General features: G+C 42.5%; 1 protein-coding gene across 1 annotated transcript in view; it reads right to left on the bottom strand.

Annotated features, from left to right (window-relative positions):
• Hykk (hydroxylysine kinase) overlaps positions 1-22,655 on the bottom strand; it is a 28,959-nt gene extending 6,304 nt beyond the window's left edge. Inside the window, exons 1-4 of the mRNA XM_048416803.3 lie at positions 22,565-22,655; positions 19,162-19,512; positions 17,297-17,436; positions 6,370-6,553 (exon numbers count right to left, since the gene is read on the bottom strand). Coding sequence (XP_048272760.3) covers positions 6,370-6,553; positions 17,297-17,436; positions 19,162-19,510 — 673 coding nt within the window. The 5' untranslated portion in view covers positions 19,511-19,512; positions 22,565-22,655. The remainder of the gene's footprint in view (positions 1-6,369; positions 6,554-17,296; positions 17,437-19,161; positions 19,513-22,564) is intronic.

The following is a 22,655-nucleotide window of genomic DNA, read 5'->3' as shown; positions in this document are numbered from 1 at the left end:
AGAGGATGGATCTGGGGAGAGAACCACTGGGAACATACAAGAAGAGGTGCTGGGAATCTGTATTCAGGACAAAAGGACAGGTATGACTAACGACTGAATCAGTATTAGAAGCTAAGTAAATAGGGCTGGGAAGATGGCTCAGGGTCAAGGGCCCTGGCTGCTCCGCGCAGGTTCCATTCCCAGCACCCTCATGGCAGCTCACAACTGGCTATATCTCCAGTTTCAGAGGATCCACTGTCCTCTTCTGGTTTCCTTGGGCACTGCATGCATGTGCTGCACGTCCATACATGTAAGCAAAACACTTTACATATAAATAAAAATAAAATCAAGAAAGTAGGTAATAATAAATGATAAATACAATTTTTAAAAGGTATGTTAAAAGCTTATAGCTATAAACAAAATTGTAGATGAATTTGGTAAATTTCTATAAAAAAATAACTCATTAAATATGGCAAAAATTAAATAGTTCTATGTATATTAAAGAGATCAAATTTCTAATTTTAAAAATTTCTGGGACTTTTTGTTAGAGACAGGGACTTGTGTAGTTAAGCTGGTCTTGAACTTCTTATGGAGTTGAAGATAAGCCCAAATTCCTCATCCTTCCATATTCATCTCCCAAGTCCTGGGATTACAGGTCGGTGCCATCATGCACTGTTTGCTGATTTTAATACTTCCCTAAAGAAAAATACAATGCTAAGTTGACTCAGTGGAAAATTACCTCAAGCAGTACTAAAAAGAAAATGTCATACTTCTAAAAATATATGTATTTACTTCGTAAACTTGTATTTGAGTGAGTGTATGCCACACATGTGTAGGTGAATGCGCAAGCCAGGAGAGGGAATTGGATCTCCTGGGGCTCGAGTAACAAGGGGTTGTGAGCCACTTACCATGGGTGCTAAGAACTGAACTCCAGTCCTCTGGCAGAGCAGCAAGTGCTCTTAATAGCTGAGCCATCTGGCCATCTCTACTCTAATCTTATAATCGCTAAAATAGAAAAACTCCCTACATAAATTTTATGAGTTTAATCCCATACAAGGCTATTATAAAGGAAACGTCTATTAGGAATGTAGATGTAGGCCATATTAAAACATGAGTAAACTGAAAAAGATGATACATAATAAAAAGAGAGAAATGAAAACAATACTGTGACCACATTGGGTTAAAATTAGGACTGCAATGTTGATTTAATGTTAGGTACAAACAATATAATTCAACATGCTTACAGATGTAAGGAGAAATAAGCATGCATTTTTATATGAATTCTCAGTGAGCCAGGAATACACGGAAGCTTCCTTAACCATATAGAAAATGTTAACCGTAACAACTAAAGCAACATCACCATTAACAGGGTTTTGAGACAGACTCTCTCTGTGTAGACCTAGCTGTCCTGGCTGGCCTAAAACCACAGAAGTCCTCCTATCTCTTTCTCCAGAGTGCTAGGATGAGAGGCGTGTGCTCCATGCCTGGCTATCACAGACAAGAGTTAAACCCGAGGGTTAGCAAGAAGGCTCACTGGGTAAAAGTGCTTGCTGTGTAATCCTGATATCCTGAGTTCTGGAAGGACAGACCATTCTCAAAAGTTGTCCAATGGCTTCCACTCAACATGCCCTGGTACGTGATTGCCCAAAACACACACACACATGCACCTGCACAATAAATAAATAAAACAATTCAACACTGAAAATGGATTATACACTTGTAGTAAGAGTTTGGTAGACTGAACCAAGAGGAAGGTGGGTTCGATACCAGCCTGGTCTATGTGGTCTATATACTTTTTTCTTAAGGAAAAAAACATTTCTTTCTCTACAGAGTATTTCAGATGATTTTGTTATATACATATAAGTTCTGAAGCATCTTGAGATAAATTACTTAAGTAATGTGATGTCGAGAGCTTGAAAGATAGCTCAGCGGTTAAAAGCATTTCCTTCTCTCCCACAGGACCTGAGTTCTCAGCACCCACATGGGGTGGGTACTCCAGCTACAGGATCTGATATGCTTTTACAGCCTCTATGGGTACCTGAATGTGGCTTACACACACACACACACACACACACACACACACACACACACGCACACACACGCACACATGCACACACGCAATTTTAAATAAAATGTATGGATGTGTTCAGAGCACAGCATGAAGATCCTTGTATTCATAGTTCTACAGAACCTGTTCTTCCATTCAGAAAGCTGGGAATAGGAAATGATTAACAGTCTTGTGACCTGCGTTATCTGTTGAGCCAGGTCATATCTATCAAGCTCCTATAATCAGGACTGGAGGTGGCTAGTAATCTAAATGACCTTACAGCCAGCCCTCCCCACCCCTGCCAAGCTCCCACAACCAGGACCTGAGATACCTAATAGTCCAAATGACCCTTACATTATCTGTATAGCCAGAGGCTCCTCAAGCTCCCCCAACCAGCACCAGAGGTGGCTAATAGCTCAAATGACTTCTTTTATGCTATCTGTGTGACAGAGACCAAGCCAGACCTTTTGTTAAGTCCTTAAACTAATACAGTCTGTAAGCCAGTGCAGGTAACCCATCTCCAGAACCCTTCTTCTTAGAAGAAATGACATGTATCCTGAGTTGAGTTTTATGTAATTATGCTTCCCTGTGCACTGGGGATAGTATTACACCAGGAAACTTTTTCCAAATTATACCGTGTTTAGATATACTGACAACAAACTACCTGGAATCAGACTCCCATAGGTTTGCTCCAATTTGACAAAGTCAATCTTAACCAAATTTTCATTCTTATCTATTGTGGCTTGTATCCTTGCCTGACACCTGCAGAGACCCCCCCCCCACCATGGATACAATAACATATCACTTTGAAACATCAGCAACAAACAGGAAGTGGAACATGAAATAAAATATTAATACTTTTTAAAATCGAACACATTAAATGAAGAAAGGAGTGTAGTCGCATACGCTCGAGATGTGTAGTTGAGTGGCAGAGTGTCCAGCATGTGCAGTGGCCTCTACAGCACTGGCGAAAACATACACAGGGCGCGTGAGCTGGTTCAGTGAGTGAAGACGCTGGTGCCATGCCCGACAAGCTGAGCTCAACCCAGGCATCCACAAAGCAGAAGGAAGAACAAACCCCTTCAAGTTGTCCTCTGACCTCCACATATGTGCATCCCAAAATAAATAAGAATATTTTAAAATGTTTAATGTGTAGTTCCTTATCAGGGACATTTATAAAACTCGATGTCTATGTGTCTTACTTGTCTATCTACACCTTAAAAACAAAGATCTCCTATGGGTATATGTAAATGGAGACATTGACTTTGTTCATAGATTAGACTAGTTTTATAATATAAATATACTATAATAACCATTTTCTTTAAATTTAATTACAAAGCAATTGAAATCCAAAGTATTAATAGACTTTTTTAAACATACGGCTTACTAATCCTAAAACTGATATGGAAATACAAAGGGAAAAATAGTTAATATTCTTGTTTTGTTTTATTTTTTGAGATAGAGTTTCTCTGTGTAGTCTTGGCAGTCCTGGAACTAGCTCTGTAGACCAAGCTGGCTTCAAACTCAGAGATTCACCTGCCTCTGCCTCCATACTTGGCAGTTAAGACTCTTATGTAAAAGAACAAGATGGGAAGATATGTTCTATTCTATTCAAAAGCTAAAGTTCAAGAAATTACTATTGCGTAGTAATATTTAGGACACTCACAAGTTCTCCTAGGAATATGCTGGACTATACTCCTTATATTTTTTTACAGAGGTGGCGTGGCATGTGATCTCTCTTGGTTATTGACATGTGAATAATAAATGATTGATACTTCAAAGCAGTAGTTTCAAAACCAGTGTATACACAGGTACTCTCCATGTTTACTCCTGAACTATTCACAATAGCTAGGAAATGCGACCACCCAAGATATCCACTAACAGATAAATGGACAAAGGAAACATGGTACACATACATAACACGGTACACATACATAATGGAATTTTATTTGTCCATAAATAAAAATCTAATCATGATATTTGCTAGGGAATGGATGCACTGAAGATTGTTTTTGTTTGTTTGTTTGTTTTTGTTTTTGTTTTTGTTTTTTTTGAAACAGGGTTTCTCTGTGTAACAGCTCTGGCTGTCCTGGAACTCACTCGGTAGACCAGGCTGGCCTTGAACTCACAGAGATTTGCTTGCCTCTGCCTCCTGAGTGCTAGGATTAAAGGTGTGCACCACCAACGCCCAGCACATTCAAGATTGTTATATTAAAGTGAAATAAACCAGACTCAGAAAGATAATACTGCATGTTTTCTCTCAGGTGTAGTCTCTAGATTTAGTGTGTGTGTGTGTGTGTGTGTGTGTGTGTGTGTGTGTGTGTGTGTTTGTTTGTAGGGCATGATTCTAGAAGGAAGCCCAAGAAAGGGGAGAAGAGATCTTAAGGAAGAGCATATATGGGGAAAGAGAGGTAAAGGGATACATGTTTCATGGGAACAGAAGGTAGACTATTTGGAGGAAGGAAGGCAATCAGGAAGAATAGAGCAAAAATATAAACTAAACTGATATTTGTATGGATGCACACATCGACACCTAGACTAGAAGATAAAAATAATCCAAATCATACTTGATTTATAACAGAGGCATTACAAAACAGAGAAGAGAATAAGGTGTCTGCAATTCACAATGGTGGGAAAAATTATCATCTGTAAGACAAATTCATACTGCATATAAAAAATGAGACAGATTATAGATATAAAGTAAAAGCAAAAAATATAAAATGTAAGATGATAAAATACGTTACTGGCCATATGTTGGGGAAGAATTTCTATCCTTATATTTCACCAAGATTAAAATATTTGGAACCATTAAAATTGGTCACAGAGGGCTGGAGAGATGGCTCAGAAGTTAAGAGCATTGCCTGCTTGCTCTTCCAAAGGTCCTGAGTTCAATTCCCAGCAACCACATGGTGGCTCACAACCATCTGCAATGGCGTCTGGTGCCCTCTTCTGGCCTGCAGGCATACACACAGACAGAATATTGTATACATAATAAATAAATATTTTTAAAAAATTGGTCACAGAATGGGAGAAACATTTGTACACATATAACTATTAATTACAAAGGATTCATTGTACCTGTTTAATAAAATGCTGATTGACCAGTAACCAGGCAGGAAGTAGAGGAAGGACAATGAGAACAGGAGAACTCTGGGAGAGGAAAGAGTCAGTCTACAGTTGTCACCAAGACAGAGAGGAAGCCAGACACAGAGCAAGCAAGATGTGACTGCCTCGCCAAAAAAGCTACCAAGCCACATGGCTAACACAGACAGGAATTATGGGCTAATATAAGTTATAAGAGTTAATAAGAAGACTGAGATACTAGGCTTATCAGTTTATGATTAATATAGACCTCTGTGTGTTTAATTGGGACTGAATGGCTGCAGGACCGGGCAGGACAGAAACCTCTGTCAACAAATGGAGCGCCAACATGGGGCTGACCAAATCCATTTAAAAACCTGAGAGAGCTTGGGAAGTTATTCTAGATAGAAAAGAATAGATTTAAGTGGTGTAGGGGATCCTTCTGTCTATGTGTTGCTTTTATTGGTTAATGAGTAAAGAAACTGCCTTGCCCTGTTACTAGAGTAGAACTTAGGTAAGCAAGATGTGACTGCCTCGCCAAAAAAGGTACCAAGCCACGTGGTTAGCATAGACAAGTATTATGGGCTAATATAAGTTATAAGAGTTTATAAGAAGCCTGAGCTAATAGGCAAAACAGTTTATAATTAATGTTGACCTCTGTGTGTTTATCTGGGACTATATGGATGTGGGACTTGGTGGGATAGAAACCTTGGACAACAAGTATGTTTGGAACTTTCATATAAATGAGACAAAAAATACCAACAGAAAAATAGGCAAAAGACTTGAATAGGCACATCACACACATACACACACATACACACACACACACACACACACACATACACACACACACACATATCCAGTCAAATAGAGAAATGTATTTTAAAACTACAAATGCATCACAAAGTCAAGATGTAGTGCAGTGAGGACATCTACACCCTGGTAGTAGCATGAATTCATACAGCCTCATTTGGAAACTGGCATTATTTGATTATGCTGAATATAAGGAGATTGATGCAGGAGGGTTTCTGTGAGTTCAAGACCAGCCCAGACTACACAGTCCAAATGACAACAAAAGCAAACTTCAAATACAGCAACTTTAAGAATAGTAAAGATACTATTCTTGTAAAAGTAACAGAAACAAACAAGAACACCTTATAAGGTGGCAAATCTAAGTTGTACCTCCATGATTTCCTGACAGTGGGAAACTTGACAATTTAAAGGTTGAGAAAAGGACATACTTTGATTGGGAAAATACTCACATTCTCGAAAATGACTTAATTTGGGCATTACTTCTTCCTTGAACAGCTGGAGGACTTGTTCAACAATCTCCCGGTTTCGGTTCTGGCTCAGAGCACCCATGTATTTCTCCAGAAGAGGGATGTTTTTCAGATTCCAGATGAAGTTCTCCCGATGAAGAAGATTTAACTTCGGATGACAAAATTCCTAGATGAAAAGCAAGAAACAGGAGAGGATGTACCTTAGGCGGTAGAACGCACGATGCCCTACCCTGGATCCAGTGAAAACTAGGCATGATAGCATTTGCCTATAAACCCAGCACCTGAGAGGTGGATACAGGAAGATCAGAAACTCAAAATCATCCTTGGCTACTTAGTGAGTCTGGGTCTGCCTCAAAAAAAAGTAAATAAATAATTTTTTTAAAAGCAAGAGACAGCCTCTTGACACCTTAACACCCTATATCTCTATGGAGAGATCAGTGTCTTGCCACACTCTCCCCTCAAAAGGTGCCTACCGGAGGCAGATGGCACTCTCTTATGGCAACTGTCCTGCCTTATTTATGGTAACCCATAAAGCAAGGTGGATGAAGTGACACCTCTTAAGATCCAGCCTGATGTGGGATTCCCCTCTGTATGCTGTGAATACCATTGGTGAATAAAGAAAACTGCCTTGACCTGTTGATAGGGCAGAACTCAGGTAGATGGGGGGAAAAACTAAGCTGAATGCTGGGAGAAAGGAGGCAGAAGCAGAGAGAAGCCATGTAGCCCTGCTGGAGACAGACCCCGGAACTGTATAAGCCACAGCCACATGGCGATACACAGATTACTAGAAATGGGTTAAATTAAGATATAAGTGTTAGTAAATAAGAAGCTAGAGTTAATGGGCCAAGCAGTGATTTAAATAATATAGTTTCTGTGTGATTATTTCGGGTCTGAGCTGCCGGGGCAGTCAGGAAACACACAAGTAAACTTCTCACAACACCAGCCCTTGGAAGGTAGAGGTCAGAGGACCTTCCCTTTAAGGCTAATATCTGTCTTTCTTTATAAATCCACAAAATATTAAGCCCCTTTTTATTTGATCAAGACCTTAGTTTTAGGAGCATAGTTTCATTTTACTTGATCTTCATTGGTGTGAAGACAATTTTCTCCTTGTTTTAAGTTTTTTGAGACAGGGTCCTACATAGCCCACTCTGGCCTTGAGCTCCCTATGTATTTAAGGGTGACTTTGAACTCCTGATCCTCCTGCCTTCACCTCCCAAATGTACTAGAATTAGAAGCATATGTCACTGTGTCGGGTTCTTAGAAAGCGATTTCTAACTAGTGCTTTATGGTGGTTTGAGAGAAAACAGCCCTCAAAGGGAATAGCACTATTAGGAGGTGTGTCCTTGTTGGAGGAAGTATGCCACTGTGCAGGTGGGCTTTGAGGTCTCTTTTCTCAAGTTTCACACAGTGTGGTCGTCAGTTGACTTCCTGCTGTCTTTTGGTCAAGATGTAGCCAGCTCCATATCTGCCTGCATTCTGCCATGCTCCCTGTCATGATTATAATGAACTGAACCTCTGAAACTGCTGTGAGCCACCACCTCAATTAAAAACCCTAAGACATGCTTGCAAAAGGAACTGAAGGCTGCTCTCAAGATCATGGTGCCTCACACCTGTAATCCCAGCAGTCAGGAGGCTGAGACAAGAGGATCACTGCAAGTTCAAGGCCAGCCTGGCTAGGTGTAATGATTTGAATAAAAATGACCCTTATAGCCCCATAGGGAGTGACACTCTTAGGAGGTGTTGGCCTTGTTGGAGAAAGTGTGTCACTGGGGGTTGGGCTTGATGTTTTAGAAGCTCAAGCCAGGTCTAGCAGCTCACTGTCTCTCTCTGCTGTCTGCCGATCCAGATGTAGAACTCTCAGCTCCTTCTCTAGCACCATGTCTGCCTGCACGCTGCCATGCTTCCTACCATGACTATAATGAACTAAAACTCTGAACTGTAAACTAGCCCCAATTAAGTATTTTCCTTTATAAGAGTTGCTGTACTGGGCAATGGTGGTGCATGCCTTTAATCCCAGCACTTGGGAAGCAGAGGCAGGCAGACTTCTGTAAGTTCAAGGCCAGCATGGTCTACAGAGTGAGTTCCAGACAGCTAGGACTGTGACACAGAGAAACCCTGTCTTGGGGAGTGTGGGGGGGTTGCCACAGTGAATTCCAGGACAGCTTGGGAGAGTCTGTCTCTAAAACTAAAAAGAGGACCAGTATGATGGCTAACTGGGTCCAGGTACTTGCTATTAGGTTCAATGACCCAAATTTTGTTCCCTGGATCCCACAAGGTAGGAGAGAACTGACTCTAGAGAATTATCACCTGACCTCTATACTCCTACACTTTTACTGTGACATACAACTTAACACACCACACACACACACACATGAGAGGGGGGATAAATACTTTTGTTAACTATCCAAATCAAGAGATCTGTTTTCCCCCACTCGACTCGTCTGAGGCCGCCCTCTGTCATTTTTCAGTGCATCTTCACTCACTTGGTTCCATCACTCTGGCCTCACCGGAGTCCAGGGGGCCTCACGGCCTTGGCACAGGCTGTTTCTCTCCTCCAGGATGCCCTTTTCACAGTGATGTTAGCGTCTTGTTTCCACTAGGCCAAAAAACACCTCTGTACAGACTTCCTGACCACTCTTAAAATTTCAACCCCTTCCCCAGCATGTCACAGCTCTCTATAGGAATATATTCATGGGAGGTACTGTCCCTTAAGAGGGCTCTTCTCCCCTCACTGAGCTAATTCTGCTTCTCCATTGGTGTCCAGGCTGTGGGTCCATCGTAACAGGGTACATCTGCTCTGGACCCCCAAGCCTGGGAGCTGCTTTGAGGACAGCATTCCGTGTACTCAGCATCTTCTCTTTGGCAGATGAAATAGCTCTAGTTCCTTCAACTCTTCCTCTTGAGCCCATTTTTTGACCTCCTCACCTTCTGGTTAGTTAAATGTCGCTGCTGATCACAAAAACAGAGGGTAAGCACTGAAACACTGGGAACCATGGCTTTGGAGTGACTGACTCGGAACAGAGATAACGGTAGGAGGGAAATTCTCATTTCAGGCTGTCCAGCGCTACTCAAAGCCCTTTTTTTAGAATCTCATATATTACTTTTATTTTTATTTCGTGGTATAGGGGGTGGTGAATGTGTGATGTGGGATGTCCTTCTGTATATGTGTTGTTTTTATTGGTTGATGAATAAAGCTGTTTTGGCCAGTGGCTTAGCAGAGTAAAGCCAGGCAGGAAATCCGAACAGAGATAGAGAGAGTAGGCAGAGTCAAGGGGACGCAATGTAGCTGCCGAAGGAGACAGATGCCTGCACATTTTACCGGTAAGCCACAGTCTCGTGTGATACACAGATTAATAGAAATGTGCTAATTTAAGATGTACGATGTAAGAGCTAGCAATATGCCTGAGTCATTGGTCAAACAGCGTTGTAACTAATATAACTTTTCATGTGATTATTCGGGTCCAGGTGGCTGGGAAAAGAAAGCACAGTCTCTACACATGTTTATGATAGTACATATGTTGATGGGTATACATGCTTGTGTGCACTGGTCCGTAGAGGTCAGAGGTCAACTTCACATACCATTCCTCAGGAGTAATTCACTTTGTTTTATGGAACAAAGTCTCTCATTGGTCTAGAGTTTGCCAATTAGGCTATACCAAAGCTCCAGAAATCCTCCTGCCTCTCCCTCCACAGAGCTGGGATTATAAGCCAGGGGCCAGTCACACAGCCACATAGCCAGCCACGGGGTAAGAAGTAAAGAAAGATAGATAGAATAAAGAAAGGTAAAAAGTCCAAAGGCAAAACACAGTTAGAGAGTTTCTTATGTGAGTTCCTGGGAGACAACTCAAGTCTTCGAGCTTCTGCACGAAGCATGTAGCGTCACTTCATTTACTGAACTCTTTCCAGCCTCTGTTTGTATGTATATGTGTGTGTATGTATGTGTGTCTTATGTGAATATGTGCACATGAATGCGGTGCCCACAGAGTCCACAGGCAGTTGTGAACCATCCTGTGGGTACTGGAAACTGAACTTGGGTCCTCTAGAAGAACAGTATATGCCCTTAAGTAGTGAACCATCTCTCTATCTTTTTTTTTTTTTAAAGTGAATATAACAAAGACAGGTATGGTGGTGCCTGCTTTTAATCCTAGCTCTTGGGAGGCAAAGGCAGGAGGATCTCTGTGTGCTTCAGGCCAGCCTGGTCTACATAGTGAGTTCTAGAACAATCTGAGCTACAGAGTGAAACCTTGTCTTCAAAAAAAAAGTGCTTTGGGGATGGTGAGATGGCTCAGTGGTTAAGAGCACTGACTGTTCTTCCAAAGGTCCTGAGTCAAGTCCCAGCAACCACAAGCATCTGTAATGGAATCCGTTGCCTTCTTCAGGCATGGATGTGTACCTATAGACAGAGCAAACTTTTTTAAGTGCTTAAAATAAATATTAAAGTAAATATAACTCTTGCTGGGTTTCAACTACAGTCTACTCAGGTGAGGGTTAGGGTTAGCTACTCCAATGCTGGCACTGTTGTCCCCTGCATCCACACAATGTTGTCTCAGTTCTCGTGACAGCAGCGGAAAGAACACTGGACTGAGTCACAAATACTGTTGTTGTGGAATATTAGTTTAAGAAGTGTTACATTCACTTATGCTATGGAATATTTAATTATGCAAAGATGTGTTGCATTCTTTTCTGTTGCATTTGTTTAACTCTGTAAAACTGTGTTACTCTGCCTGTCTAAAACAGCTGACTGGTCTAATAAAGAGCTGAATGGCCAATAGCAAGACAGGAAAGAGGGACAGGTGGGACTGGCAGGTCAAGGACAAATAGGAGGAGAAATCTAGGCTCCGGAGAGGGAAGAGGGAGGAGCAAGAAAAGGAAAAGGAGAAGGAGAGGATGACCCCAGGAGCCAGTCACACAGCCAGCCACGGAGTAAGAAAGACATATAGAATAAAGAAAGGTAAAAAGCTCAGAGGCAGGATGTAGTTAAAGAGAACCCGGATAATTGAAGTTAGAAACGCTGACTAGACATGAGCCAAACTAAAGCCGGGCATTCATAAGTAGAATAAGTCTCTGTGCATTATTTGGGAGCTGGGTGGCAGGCTCCAAAAGAGGGGGGAAAAGCCAACAACAGATCATAGTCCCGTCTCCCTCTTCCACTTACAAACATCCCAGATCTTAGTTTCCTTAGCAGGAAAACCAAGACATAGTCACCCATGGATTGACAAAAACAGGAAATACAACCCTCATACATGTTGGTGCTCCACAAAGGCCTTGTTTTTAGTTGGCTTGTTTTGTGGTGCTGGGGATAACTCAGGGCTTTCCACATACTAAACAAGCACTCAGTCTCTGAGTTCCATCCTCAGTCCAAAAGTCTGAATATTCGAAAATAAGAATTTTGCACCCAGCCATCCTGACTTCCATGGCTTTTCTTTCCTTTCGGTTCCTTGCACACCATTCAGAACTGCTCTTTGTTATCTCAGGCCAGCTCACCTCCCAGGGACGTCCTCACTCTCTCCCTAAGCACTTGGCTCCCTCTAGTGCAGAGCTCAGACCACAACCGTGTTCACTGGGCTGCTTATGTTTTCTTCTTCCCCAGACACACAACCTCCCGAGTACAACCTCTAACCCACCTGCCAGTCAAGTTGCAATCAAATTCCAGTATTCTTTGGCCCTATGACTTGTGAATGTCTCAGTTCTGGTCCCTGTGATGTCAGGGCTCCAGTCTACTCTGGATTCCCTAAGCCTGAAAACTGCTGGAGTCGTCAGTGGCCCAACTCTATCGTCTAGAGAGTAGTCACGGACTCTACCACATAGACAGGACTGAGGCAGTAGGCTCTTAGTACTTACAGGAAGGTTAAGGAACTCCGCCTGTCATAGCATGGTGGGAGGTCAGTGAGGGCATGGGCAGTGGGGACAAAGTAGACCAGAAGACACTGTAACACCAAGTGGAGAGTCGTTCTCTGTAGCTCTTGTTCCCTGCATGACAACTTAGAGGAGGCACAAAACAGCTGCAGGTGACCAGCGGGAGAGCTGAGTGCTCATCGTGGGGAGGGGCCGCCTCTGAAACTGCATCTGCCATCTCAAGAGAAAGAGGAGGTGAAGCTTCAGGAAGAAGAGGCGTGTGGGTGAGCCCGTAAACAGGCTGAAAGGAGACAGCAGTGAGAAACAGGTTGATGAAAGTCCTGTCAAAATCCCATTAGCGTTTGTTACAAACATGGAAAAAAAAAAACAACTTAAGATCTGTATGATATCATGAAAGACCCCAAATAGTTGGAATAATTCTGAGGAGAAAAGCAAAGTTAGAGAAATTTAATCTGATTTAAGATTATATTACAAAGTTATCATAAACCAAACAGTATGAGTGCTGAAGGTATATGTCAGTGGTAGAGCATGTGCTTAGTATGAAGGTTTCCCAAAACAAACAAACAAAAGCAAAAATAACATTTTACTGGTATAAAAGCAGACAAAATGACTTAGGGAACAGTGCAGAGAATCCATAAATAACCCTAAAAACTCAGTACAAGAAGTGGTCAACAAGGGCACCACAAAGACACCACGGGAAAGATAAGGTTCTCTAATAACAGTGCTGGGAAAACTGGATTTCAACAGGAAAAACAATGATATTGGACATGTATCTTATATCATATACAAAAATCAACTCCCATATAGGCAAAAGATTCAAATGCCAAGACCATAAAACTCCTTGACAATGGCTTTGTCAGTGGTTTCTTGCCTCTCATATTCACAGCAAATACAAACAGATGGGATTATATCAATCAAAAACTTCAGCACAGGAAACACTCAACAGTCCCTGGGGCTGGGGAAATGGCTCAGTCAATACAGTGATCTGAAGACAGGCACTATGGCAGCAGTTTTACAGTATATGTATTTGTACCTTACAACATGTATACCTTTGTTATAGCGCAATACATTATTCTTAAATGATAATGGAGAAAGATGTGAGAGACACTTACTGAAGTAGCGTATCTGGGAGAATTTAAGGATATCACAGAGACAATATAGACATAATAAAGACCATTGTAACCACTACAAAGCTTTTTCTGAATAAAATTAATATATGACGAAAAATCTTCTAAAAATACACTTAAGCCAGGTATGATGGCCTACACATATAATCCCAGCACTCGGGAGGCAGAGGCACAAGGATTGCCACAAGTTTAAGGTCAACTCAGTCTACACAGTGAGTTCCAGATCAGCCATGGATACAGAGCAAGACCCTGTCACGGAGGCTGGAGAGACGCTCAGTGGTTAAGAGCACTTGCTGCCCTTGCAGAAGACTGGAGTTCCTTCCCAGCACCCACATACTGGTTCACAGGGGATCTAGCTCCCTCTTCTGGCCTCCTTGGGAAACTGGCACATGCAGTACACACAGATGCAGGCAAAACACACATAAAATAAATAAATCTTTTTCAGAAAGACCCTGTCATAGCAAATAAAAGTAAAATAACTACTTATATTCCAGGTTTATTGATACCCATAAGTGGATATTGCGTGTGCATATGTGCTTGGTGTGTGTGTACATGGGTACATGACTCACGTGTGCATGTGCATACCTGGAGGCCAGGGGTCAACAAAGGACATCTTCCTCAGTTGCTCTTTGTTTTCCTTTACTTTTTAAAATTACTTATTTACACGTGCATGTGTGTGCACATGTGCACGTATGGATACATATGTTGCGCAACTTGTGGGAGTCAATTCTTTCCTTCCACCATGTGGCTCTCAAACTTGGTGGCAAGAATCTTCACTGCTTAGCCATTTTACCAGACCCTCCATCCTATTTTTTGAGACAAGGTCTCTAAGTGACCCTGGGACTTCCCTATTTGGCTAGACTGGCTGACAGAGAGCCCCACAGGATCGCCCGTCTCTGCCTCCCCAGTGGACATGCTGTCATTCTTCTATGTGGGTATTGAGACCCTAATTCACCCCTTTGTGTTTGTGCCAATGGAATCATCTTCATACCCCCATAAATGGACCTTTTAATGGAATTGTTCACACTTAACTGAAAGTGTTTTGACTGAAATGCTTAATATGTTTATTACCCAAAGTTCTATGCAATACCATTGTTGCTGAATATGTAAAAAACACTTACTAAGCATCAATTCCAGAGAATGGGATTACTGATAACTTTTGATTTTTCTTCGTATTTTTGCTGGGTTTTCTTAAATAATGAGTCACTGAAGTGTTTTGCTTAACCAGAAAATAAATGAATTATTTCTGCTTTGGGATAGCAGGGTAAATTATTACTGTGTAGATGATCATATGGCCTTGACATCTGGCCAAGAGGAGTAACAAACTTGGTTTGCCCAGTTATAAATAAAATTTAAATCACCGGCATTAAGTAATGAAAACAGACTAAGTAAAATGAGTTTGTCCCCACTCACTACCTTGACAGAGGACTAAGTGCAGAGAGAAGACCCAGGAAGAGTCCAGAATGTTCAATGAGTTGAAGAGATAGAGCTGAGAGTCCGGGAAGACCAAGGCGTCTAGAGTTTGCAGGACAGACTCCCAAAGTCAGGCTGCAGAGAGAATACCAAGTCCTCCTTGAGAATTTGATGGATCGGTATATACCCCACATGCTAAGTCTGAGGAATGGAAGGTCTACAAGGGATTTGATTGGGCACATAGGCGAGACTGGGAGCAGTGTCTGTGGCTACCGACCACTCTGGGAAACATCCAGCTTATAGGATGTTGGGTAGAGAACTCAGAAGGGGCTTGCATTACATAATTCTTACATTTAAACCCAGGCCTGGTCCCACCTGTCAGAGGTTACAATCAAGACACAAAAGAATCAAATGGTTTCTAATCATCCTAACGGTGTCTACTTCCAGAAGTTCAGTGAGTACCAAACATGAGAAACCTGGAAGCTGGACATGGTCACACATTCCCCAAAGGGAAAAAAAGTAAAATGGCCTAAATTTGTCAACTAAATGGCAAAGACTCTCGGTTTCTGCTGGGCAGCAGTGGCGCATGCCTTTAATCCCAATACTTGGGAGGCAGAGGCAGGCGGATCTCTCTGTGAGTTCGCGGCCAGCTTGGCCTACAGAGTGAGTTCCAGGACAGGCGGAGCTGTTACATAGAGAAGTCCTGTCTTGAAAAACAAAAACAAATAACAAAGACTCTCGGTTTCTTTCTTTGTTTGTTTGTTTTTAGTCAGGATGTCAGAACATAGCTAGGCTTAAATTTTCAGCAATCCTCCTGCCTCAGCCTCCTAAGTGATGGGACTACAGACATATACCACCATGCCTGGTAAACACCGTCAGATTGCATAACAAACAAACAAAAACCCCAAAAATAAGACATGAAAATTGTTTTCCTATAAGGAACAGTTCAAGTGTAACGACTGCCACACGGAGCAGCCTTCAGTTTTCTGCGTGCTAATTTCTAGCAGACTATAAATACGTTTCTTTAAATGAATGAAAGAATTCATCCCAGCCCTTTCCTCTCTTATTTAATTCTTAATTGCATCTTGCATTAGAATGGAGCTGTATCCCAGTAAGCCTAGGTTAGAATTCATGCCTTGCTCAAGCCTTCCCTGGTCATGAGCTTGTCTCGAAAACTATCACCAAATATGGTTGCATTGTCTTCTTAACCTCTTCACATTTAAGAATTGTTTGTTTGTTTAATGTGAGACAGAGTCTAGCTACAGAGTCCTGACCTTGAACACGCTATGTAGGCCAGACTGGCTTTGAACTTTTGGTGATCCTCTTGCTTCTGCCTCCCGAGTGCTGGGATTGAAGGTGTGCACCACCACATCCAACCTTTCCCTAACTGAAGCCCTTAATCAGTTTCACTAATTATTGATTATTTGACTGCTGAATTAGCGTCCTGGATGTTTCCCACCTTTCTGGCTCTCAGAGTGCTATAATCCGGTTTTGCAGGTTAAGGAAACCTCCCAAGGATCCCAACTGCCTATAAGGCTCTCAGAGTGCTATAATCCGGTTTTGCAGGTTAAGGAAACCTCCCAAGGATCCCAACTGCCTATAAGTTACAGTTGAGACTGCTTACTTTCACGGGTGGGAAGGCCAGGTCTTACAAAGTCTAGATGGTTCAAACTGAAGAGATTCTGCATCAGCCTCCCAAGCGTTAGGGACAAACCGACTCCTTACTGTCACAGAACATGTGCCTTAGAATCTGACTCCACCTTGTATGTTCAATTTTATCTCTTGTGTGCCTTTATATATCAGATATATTATATAAGGATATATAATATCCTTATATATATATATATCCCTATACATCGCAGCCACAGTGAATTACCCGGAGGTTTCAGAACATGGTCCTTCACTGTACTTCATGTGCTCTGTCCTGGAAGAGCACCTGGAAAGCCCTTCTTCCACCTTTTCTATGGCCAACGTACTCCTAACTTTAGAACCAGTTTGGAGTTACTTTTGGACAATCGTCTTCCAGGGTGTCAAATGTGTAGTGATGGACATCAAGAATAAAAGTTGAGCAAATACACTGGGGAGGTAGCTATTGGCAGGATGTGTGGAGCTCAAGCCCCAGGACCATTTAAATGAGGCATGGCACATGCCTACGAATCCAGTACTCAGGAGACAGAGGCAGGAGGAGCAGAAGTTCAGGTAATCTTTGGCTACACAGTGAGTTTGGAGCCTGTATTGTACAAGAAGAAAATGACTATATGAAGCACATTGTTCTTAAGAATCTCATTGCTAGCCAAACGTGGTGGGGCATATCTTTAATCTTTTAATTCCAGCACTTTTAAGGCAGAGGCAGGAGGATCTCTGTGAATTTGAGGTCAGCTTGGTCTACATAGTGAGTTCCAGGCCAGCCAAGGCTACCCAGTGAGATTCTATCTCAAAGCAAATAAAACAAACAAAAAAATCATAAGATAAACAAACAGAAATCCCTCACAAAATAAGACCCCAAATCTTACCTCCAGTGTTTTATCCAGCTGGGCAGCTAGCCTTCCTATCTCATATAATTGCTGGTGGCTGACGGCAACCTCGGCTACGGGTCTTCCCGGGAGGTAAGTGAGCATTCTCACCAAGTAGTTTTTGATTTCAGATCCACTGTCTAGATCGAAGGAATGACACATTCTGTCAATCATTCTTGAGAAAACAATAAGAGCTACTTTTTCTTTAGAATTACTATTGAAAGGAAAAGGAATTTCGTGACAAGAGGGAAAGAACACAAAGCTAAGACTTCACTGGAATATTCTGTGAGGTAAGGCAGAGGGGAATCAAAGCGAACAGAAGGATGAAACCATTTGCACACTCAAACAGCCCCAACTATGCAGGCCTTAGCTCCAAGGAGACATTTACTAACTAGATAAATGAATGCCTTAAACCCGCATTTTCATATGCACTTGCAATGAGGAAAACAAGGTGTGAAAAAAGGGCCGCTCCATAAATCACAGATTCCTTTGTGGCAAATTGAAGCGCATCTTACATCTGTGACACAGCTCTGCTGTCTATTCCTCAGGGACTGGAGTGGGTCTTTGTTGTTAGGAGCAATACAGATTAAAAAATAATAGATAAACAAGAGAAAAGAAGATGGCGGAACTCATACTTTTAAAAAAATCCAAGAAAAGGGAACACTTCTGCATTGCTGGTGGGAATGCAAACTGGTACAACCCCTTTGGATGTCAGTATGATTTCTCAGAAAATTAGGAAACAACCTTCCTCAAGACCCAGTAATACCACTTTTGGGTATATATACAAAGGACGCTCAATTGTGCCACAAGGACATGTGCTCAACTATGTTCATAGCAGCATTGTTTGTCATAGTCAGAACCTGGAAACAACCTAAATGCTCCTCGACCAAAGAATGGATGAGGAAAATGTGGTACATTTACACAATGGAGTACCACCCAGCAGAAAAAAATAACAACAGCTTGAATTTTGCAGGAAAATGAATGGAGCTAGAAAACATTATTTTGACTGAGGTAACTTAGACACAGAAAGACAATTAACACATGTACTCACTCATAGGTGGTTTTTAAACATAAAGCAAAGAAAGCCAGCCTACAAACCACAATCCCAGAGAACTTAGACAACAATGCAGACACGAAGAGAGACTTACATAGATATAATCTACATGGGAAGTAGAAAGTATAAAAAGACAAGATCTCCTGAGTAAATTGGGAGCATGGGAACCTTGGGGGAGGATTGAAGGGGAGAGGAGAGAGGCAGGGAGGGGAGCAGAAAAAAAAATGTAGAGCTCAATAAATATCAATAAAAAATGTATAAAAAAGGAAAAAAATCCAAGAAACTGATCTCGAGCTCTTGCTTGCTAAGTTAGGCATATCTCAGCACTCTTTAAAGGAAAGGGGTCCAGTCCCACAGAGGAGAACCTGCAGTTTTGCATTCAAGTGTTGTACCCGAGGTCACACACATAGCAATGACAAACCAGGGTTTAAAATGCCTGAATGCTCGTTTCATGTTCTTTCTACCACACCACAGCACTGGCATGTGCAGGCAGTCTAATAAACAAAAAGACGTCCTTGAGGCTGGAGAAATGACTGGCAAGTGCTTACCTAGCATGTGCAGGGGCCTGGGTTCAATCCCTAGCTACACATATAATCTTTTTGTGCTAAATAAGAACAGAACATATTCTCCGGATTTTCGCAGTTCCCTTAGTTACTATTTAGTGGGACATCTCTAAACAGAAAATTTAAATTTATACTGGATCTCGACGCAAACCATTTCCAAACTATATCTCCACTTGGAATTGTCTTTGATACCGTGCTTCTACCTGTAGCCAAAATGCAATAATATGACTGCATTGGGAATCTCTTACCGATGGACATGAGCGAGATCGTGTTGCCCTCTTTAGTTTGGCACACGGAGGCCGTTGGGAATCCAGCCGCTCTCAGAAACATGATGATATGGTTCTGCATTTCAATCAGGTCTGGAGTTTGACTAGACTCCGTGTTGCTTATTTTGAGGACATATACAGCAGGGTCATCGGTAGTGTCTGTGGTTCTTGAAACGTGAACATGAAAGTTTTGGTCGTCATAGCTAGGGAGGGGCCGGATCTTAGAAACTTTGAACCCAAATACTGATTCAACCAGAGCAGAGGCTTGTGCCTCAGTAAAAGTGGGCTTGGTTAAAGCATGGGACTGCCGACCGTCTTCACTTGACATCATGTCTGGAGGAAAAATGACAGTCAGAAGAGAGACATATTACAATGGTGGTTATTTGAATGATTATTCTCAAGACAGACCACTGTTTCTCTATATTGAATCTATGCTTCTTGATTTTTATGTGTAATGTTTTTTGGTTTTTGTTTGTTTGGTTGGTTGGTTAGTTTTTCAAGACAGGGTTTCTCTGTAGCTTTTGGAGCCTGTCCTGGAGTTAGCTCTTGTAGACCAAGATCTGCCTGCCTCTGCCTCCCGAGTGCTGCGATTAAAGGCGTGTGCCACTACCGCCCAGCTTCATTTGTAACATTTAAAAAAATCAAATTAGTGAATGAGATCAAGAAGATGTCCTGGGGCGGAGAGGTGGCTCTGCAGCTAAGAGCACTTGTTGCTCTTTCAGGAGGTCTAAGTTTGGTCTCCAGCACTCACAGTAGGTGGTACTGTAATTACAGTCACACCTGTAACTCCCGTTTCAGGAGGATCTGACACCCTTTCCTGGACATTGTAGGCATCTGCAGTTACACGTGCACCCTAACCACTCAGAGACATTTAAAAATTAAAACAATCTTTAAAAGAAAAGCAAGTTGATGTTCTATCAGGGCATAATTTAGGTCCATGTGTGTAATCCTGGCACTTGGAAGGCAGGGGCTTGAAGGACTGTTTCAAGTCCAGGCCAGCTTGGTCTACCTCACAAGTTCTAGGCTGGCCAGGCTGCCTCGGGAGATGTTGTCTCAAACAAAACAGAAGTGGATGTGTTGGCAAGTGAATCCTTGTGTCATAAATTATTTTTAAACTTCCCTGCCAAATTGAAAGGACAATTCTAAGGACAAATACGGCTCACAGATGCATTTCTTTTAAATCATCCAATTCAATCCTTTCTCTTGCCTATCAACTTTACAGGGAAATGTAGGTGCAACAAAATTAAGAGATGTGTCAAAACTAGTACTATGTTCTAAGAACCCAGCTCTGTGGGCTGTGAAGATGGCTCACAGGGTAGGGGACCAATATGTGAGCACAAGGTTTGCATCCACAACAACCATAAAAAGCCAGGCTCGATGGCACGTGTCTGCAATTCTAAGGTATTGCATTCTTTCATGTTTTCATTTTTTTGAGAAAAAGTTTCGTGGCATCCTCTAGCCTGGACCTTCTTATCCTTCTCCCTTACCGCCCAAATGCTGAGATTACAGGGAAGTACCTATGCTTGGTTTATTTGGTACTGGGGGTCAAACGCAGGGCCTCATACATGCAAGCACTCCCCTAAGTGAACCATGTCCTCAGCCAAGCTGTTATATTCTTGACAATCACGTCTCACGTTTACATTTGACCATGGTATTTGCTTTCAGAAGCAAGTTAAGCCTTTCAGGTTTTGTTCGTTAACATATTGTCACAAAGATTAAACAGGGTTTCAAAACAATCTTTGCACCTGAAACTTCTGGAAACTAATACATTCTGTCACATTGCCTTTGGCCTTAAGACTTAACAAGGAATTTTAAACATTCCTTCTGAATATATATATAACATAAGGCCAGTGTTCATAATGTAATGTGAACTGAAGCGTTAATTCCAAGGTGAAATCCTTTCCGACTCTGAAAGTATTTACGGGTATTAAAGCAATGCTGAATGTAATAAGAATTTGATAAGGAGCTGGGTATGGTGGGGCACGCCTGTTGTCCCAGCGGACCAGAGAGAGAGAGGAACAGAGAATGCTTCTTTCTGAAAGCTAGTCCAGACTGCCTCTCGAGTTCCAGTCTAGCCCTGGCTACAGCGGAAGACTCGTCTGGAAAAGAAAAAGTTCTTAGAGTTGAAAAGACTGTTAAAGGCAACTAGTGAAGGTCAATCTCCAGAAGGTTCCCACGACCTTAAATGGGGCTTGTTTGGCATCTTTTTGCAGAGCCTTGCTTGCTAAAGCAGGGCAAGGTATTATTGGCAGGTCTGGTCACAAGACAACCTGGTGCAAGACACAGGTGCTGAGTTGCAAAAAGTTGCCAAGTGCCAGCTGCGCTAACAACCTCTGAAACTTCAGCCCCGCGGCCTCTCAAAGAGCTCAGCAACGCCTTCTCTAAAAGTCCCTTCTAGCATTAATATCTAAGCTCTTGAAAGTTCTCTTTTGAGCTTATATTTGCTTTTTGTTGTTGTTGTTGTTGTTGTTGTTGTTGTTGTGTACCCGAAGAACTCCACATCGTGAAAGAAAAGGCACAAACTGAAACCTGCCACTGCAAGTAAATACACCAAAGAAATGTCTTTATCAGAGATTTCCATTCTAACCAAATGTGTCCCGTGTGTGGAGAGGATGAAGGGCGAATCCAAATCCTATCTAGGTGTTAGTGTACTTCTTGCCAACAACATTTAGCTCCTGAAAAGACCCTCAAACGGTATGGGCTTCTAATCGGGAGGTTGGCGCCACATTCATAATTTTTGTTGAACGAAAGGGGAACGAAGAAAGAGTGGACCTTACACTCTGTGCAAAGTACACCAGGAAAAAAACAACAATAAAATCAGAAACCAGCGTTTCCTCTCTTCCTCTCCTAAAGTGTTACAAAGTCCCGTAAACTCCGCCCTAGCACTTCTTCCAAGTGGGTGGGTCTTCAGCGACCCTTCTGCTGTGAGCTTTCAAAGCTGGAAGCAGGCGCTTGTATTCCCTGCATCTATTTGGGAAGCCAATGGTTGCCACCACTCAGTTCACAGGCTGCAGGTACTCTACACAGTGATTTTCCAAGGGCGATTGGAAACAGCAGTACCAGCTGCTCCAGCCGGTCTAGCTGCGGAGAAAGGACAACGATGGGAGGGGGGTGGCCCAAAGCTGGGTTCCCGCCCTTGTGTCATTTAAGTCCAGGGGAGCCTCTAGGATGGCTTCCATCCCGCATCGTGCAGGCCCGCGAAGGGTGAAAACCTCGGGATTGCGCTCTGAAATCTCAGCACAGTTGGTGCTGGACAGTGAGCTGCCCGGTCAACAAGCAGCAAGTGTGAGGAGCGCCAAGGCGACAGGAGCCACCCGCCCGATTTCAGCGACGTCCCCTTCGCTGAGACCCCAGGCTCGTCTAAGCCTCCCCCACTGCCGCTCACCCGCCGCGACCGGACGTCCCAAGGCAGACCCGCTCTCCGCGCTCAGCAAGCCAGAAGCCAGAGAGCTGAAGATGGGGATCGACCCGCGGCC

Source organism: Myodes glareolus, chromosome 4 (assembly GCF_982192425.1).
Source record: "Myodes glareolus chromosome 4, mMyoGla1.1, whole genome shotgun sequence".
NCBI classification, from domain to species: Eukaryota; Metazoa; Chordata; class Mammalia; order Rodentia; family Cricetidae; genus Myodes; species Myodes glareolus.
The sequence above is the reverse complement of the archived record's forward strand: the minus strand, read 5'-3'. Positions and strand labels throughout refer to the sequence as shown.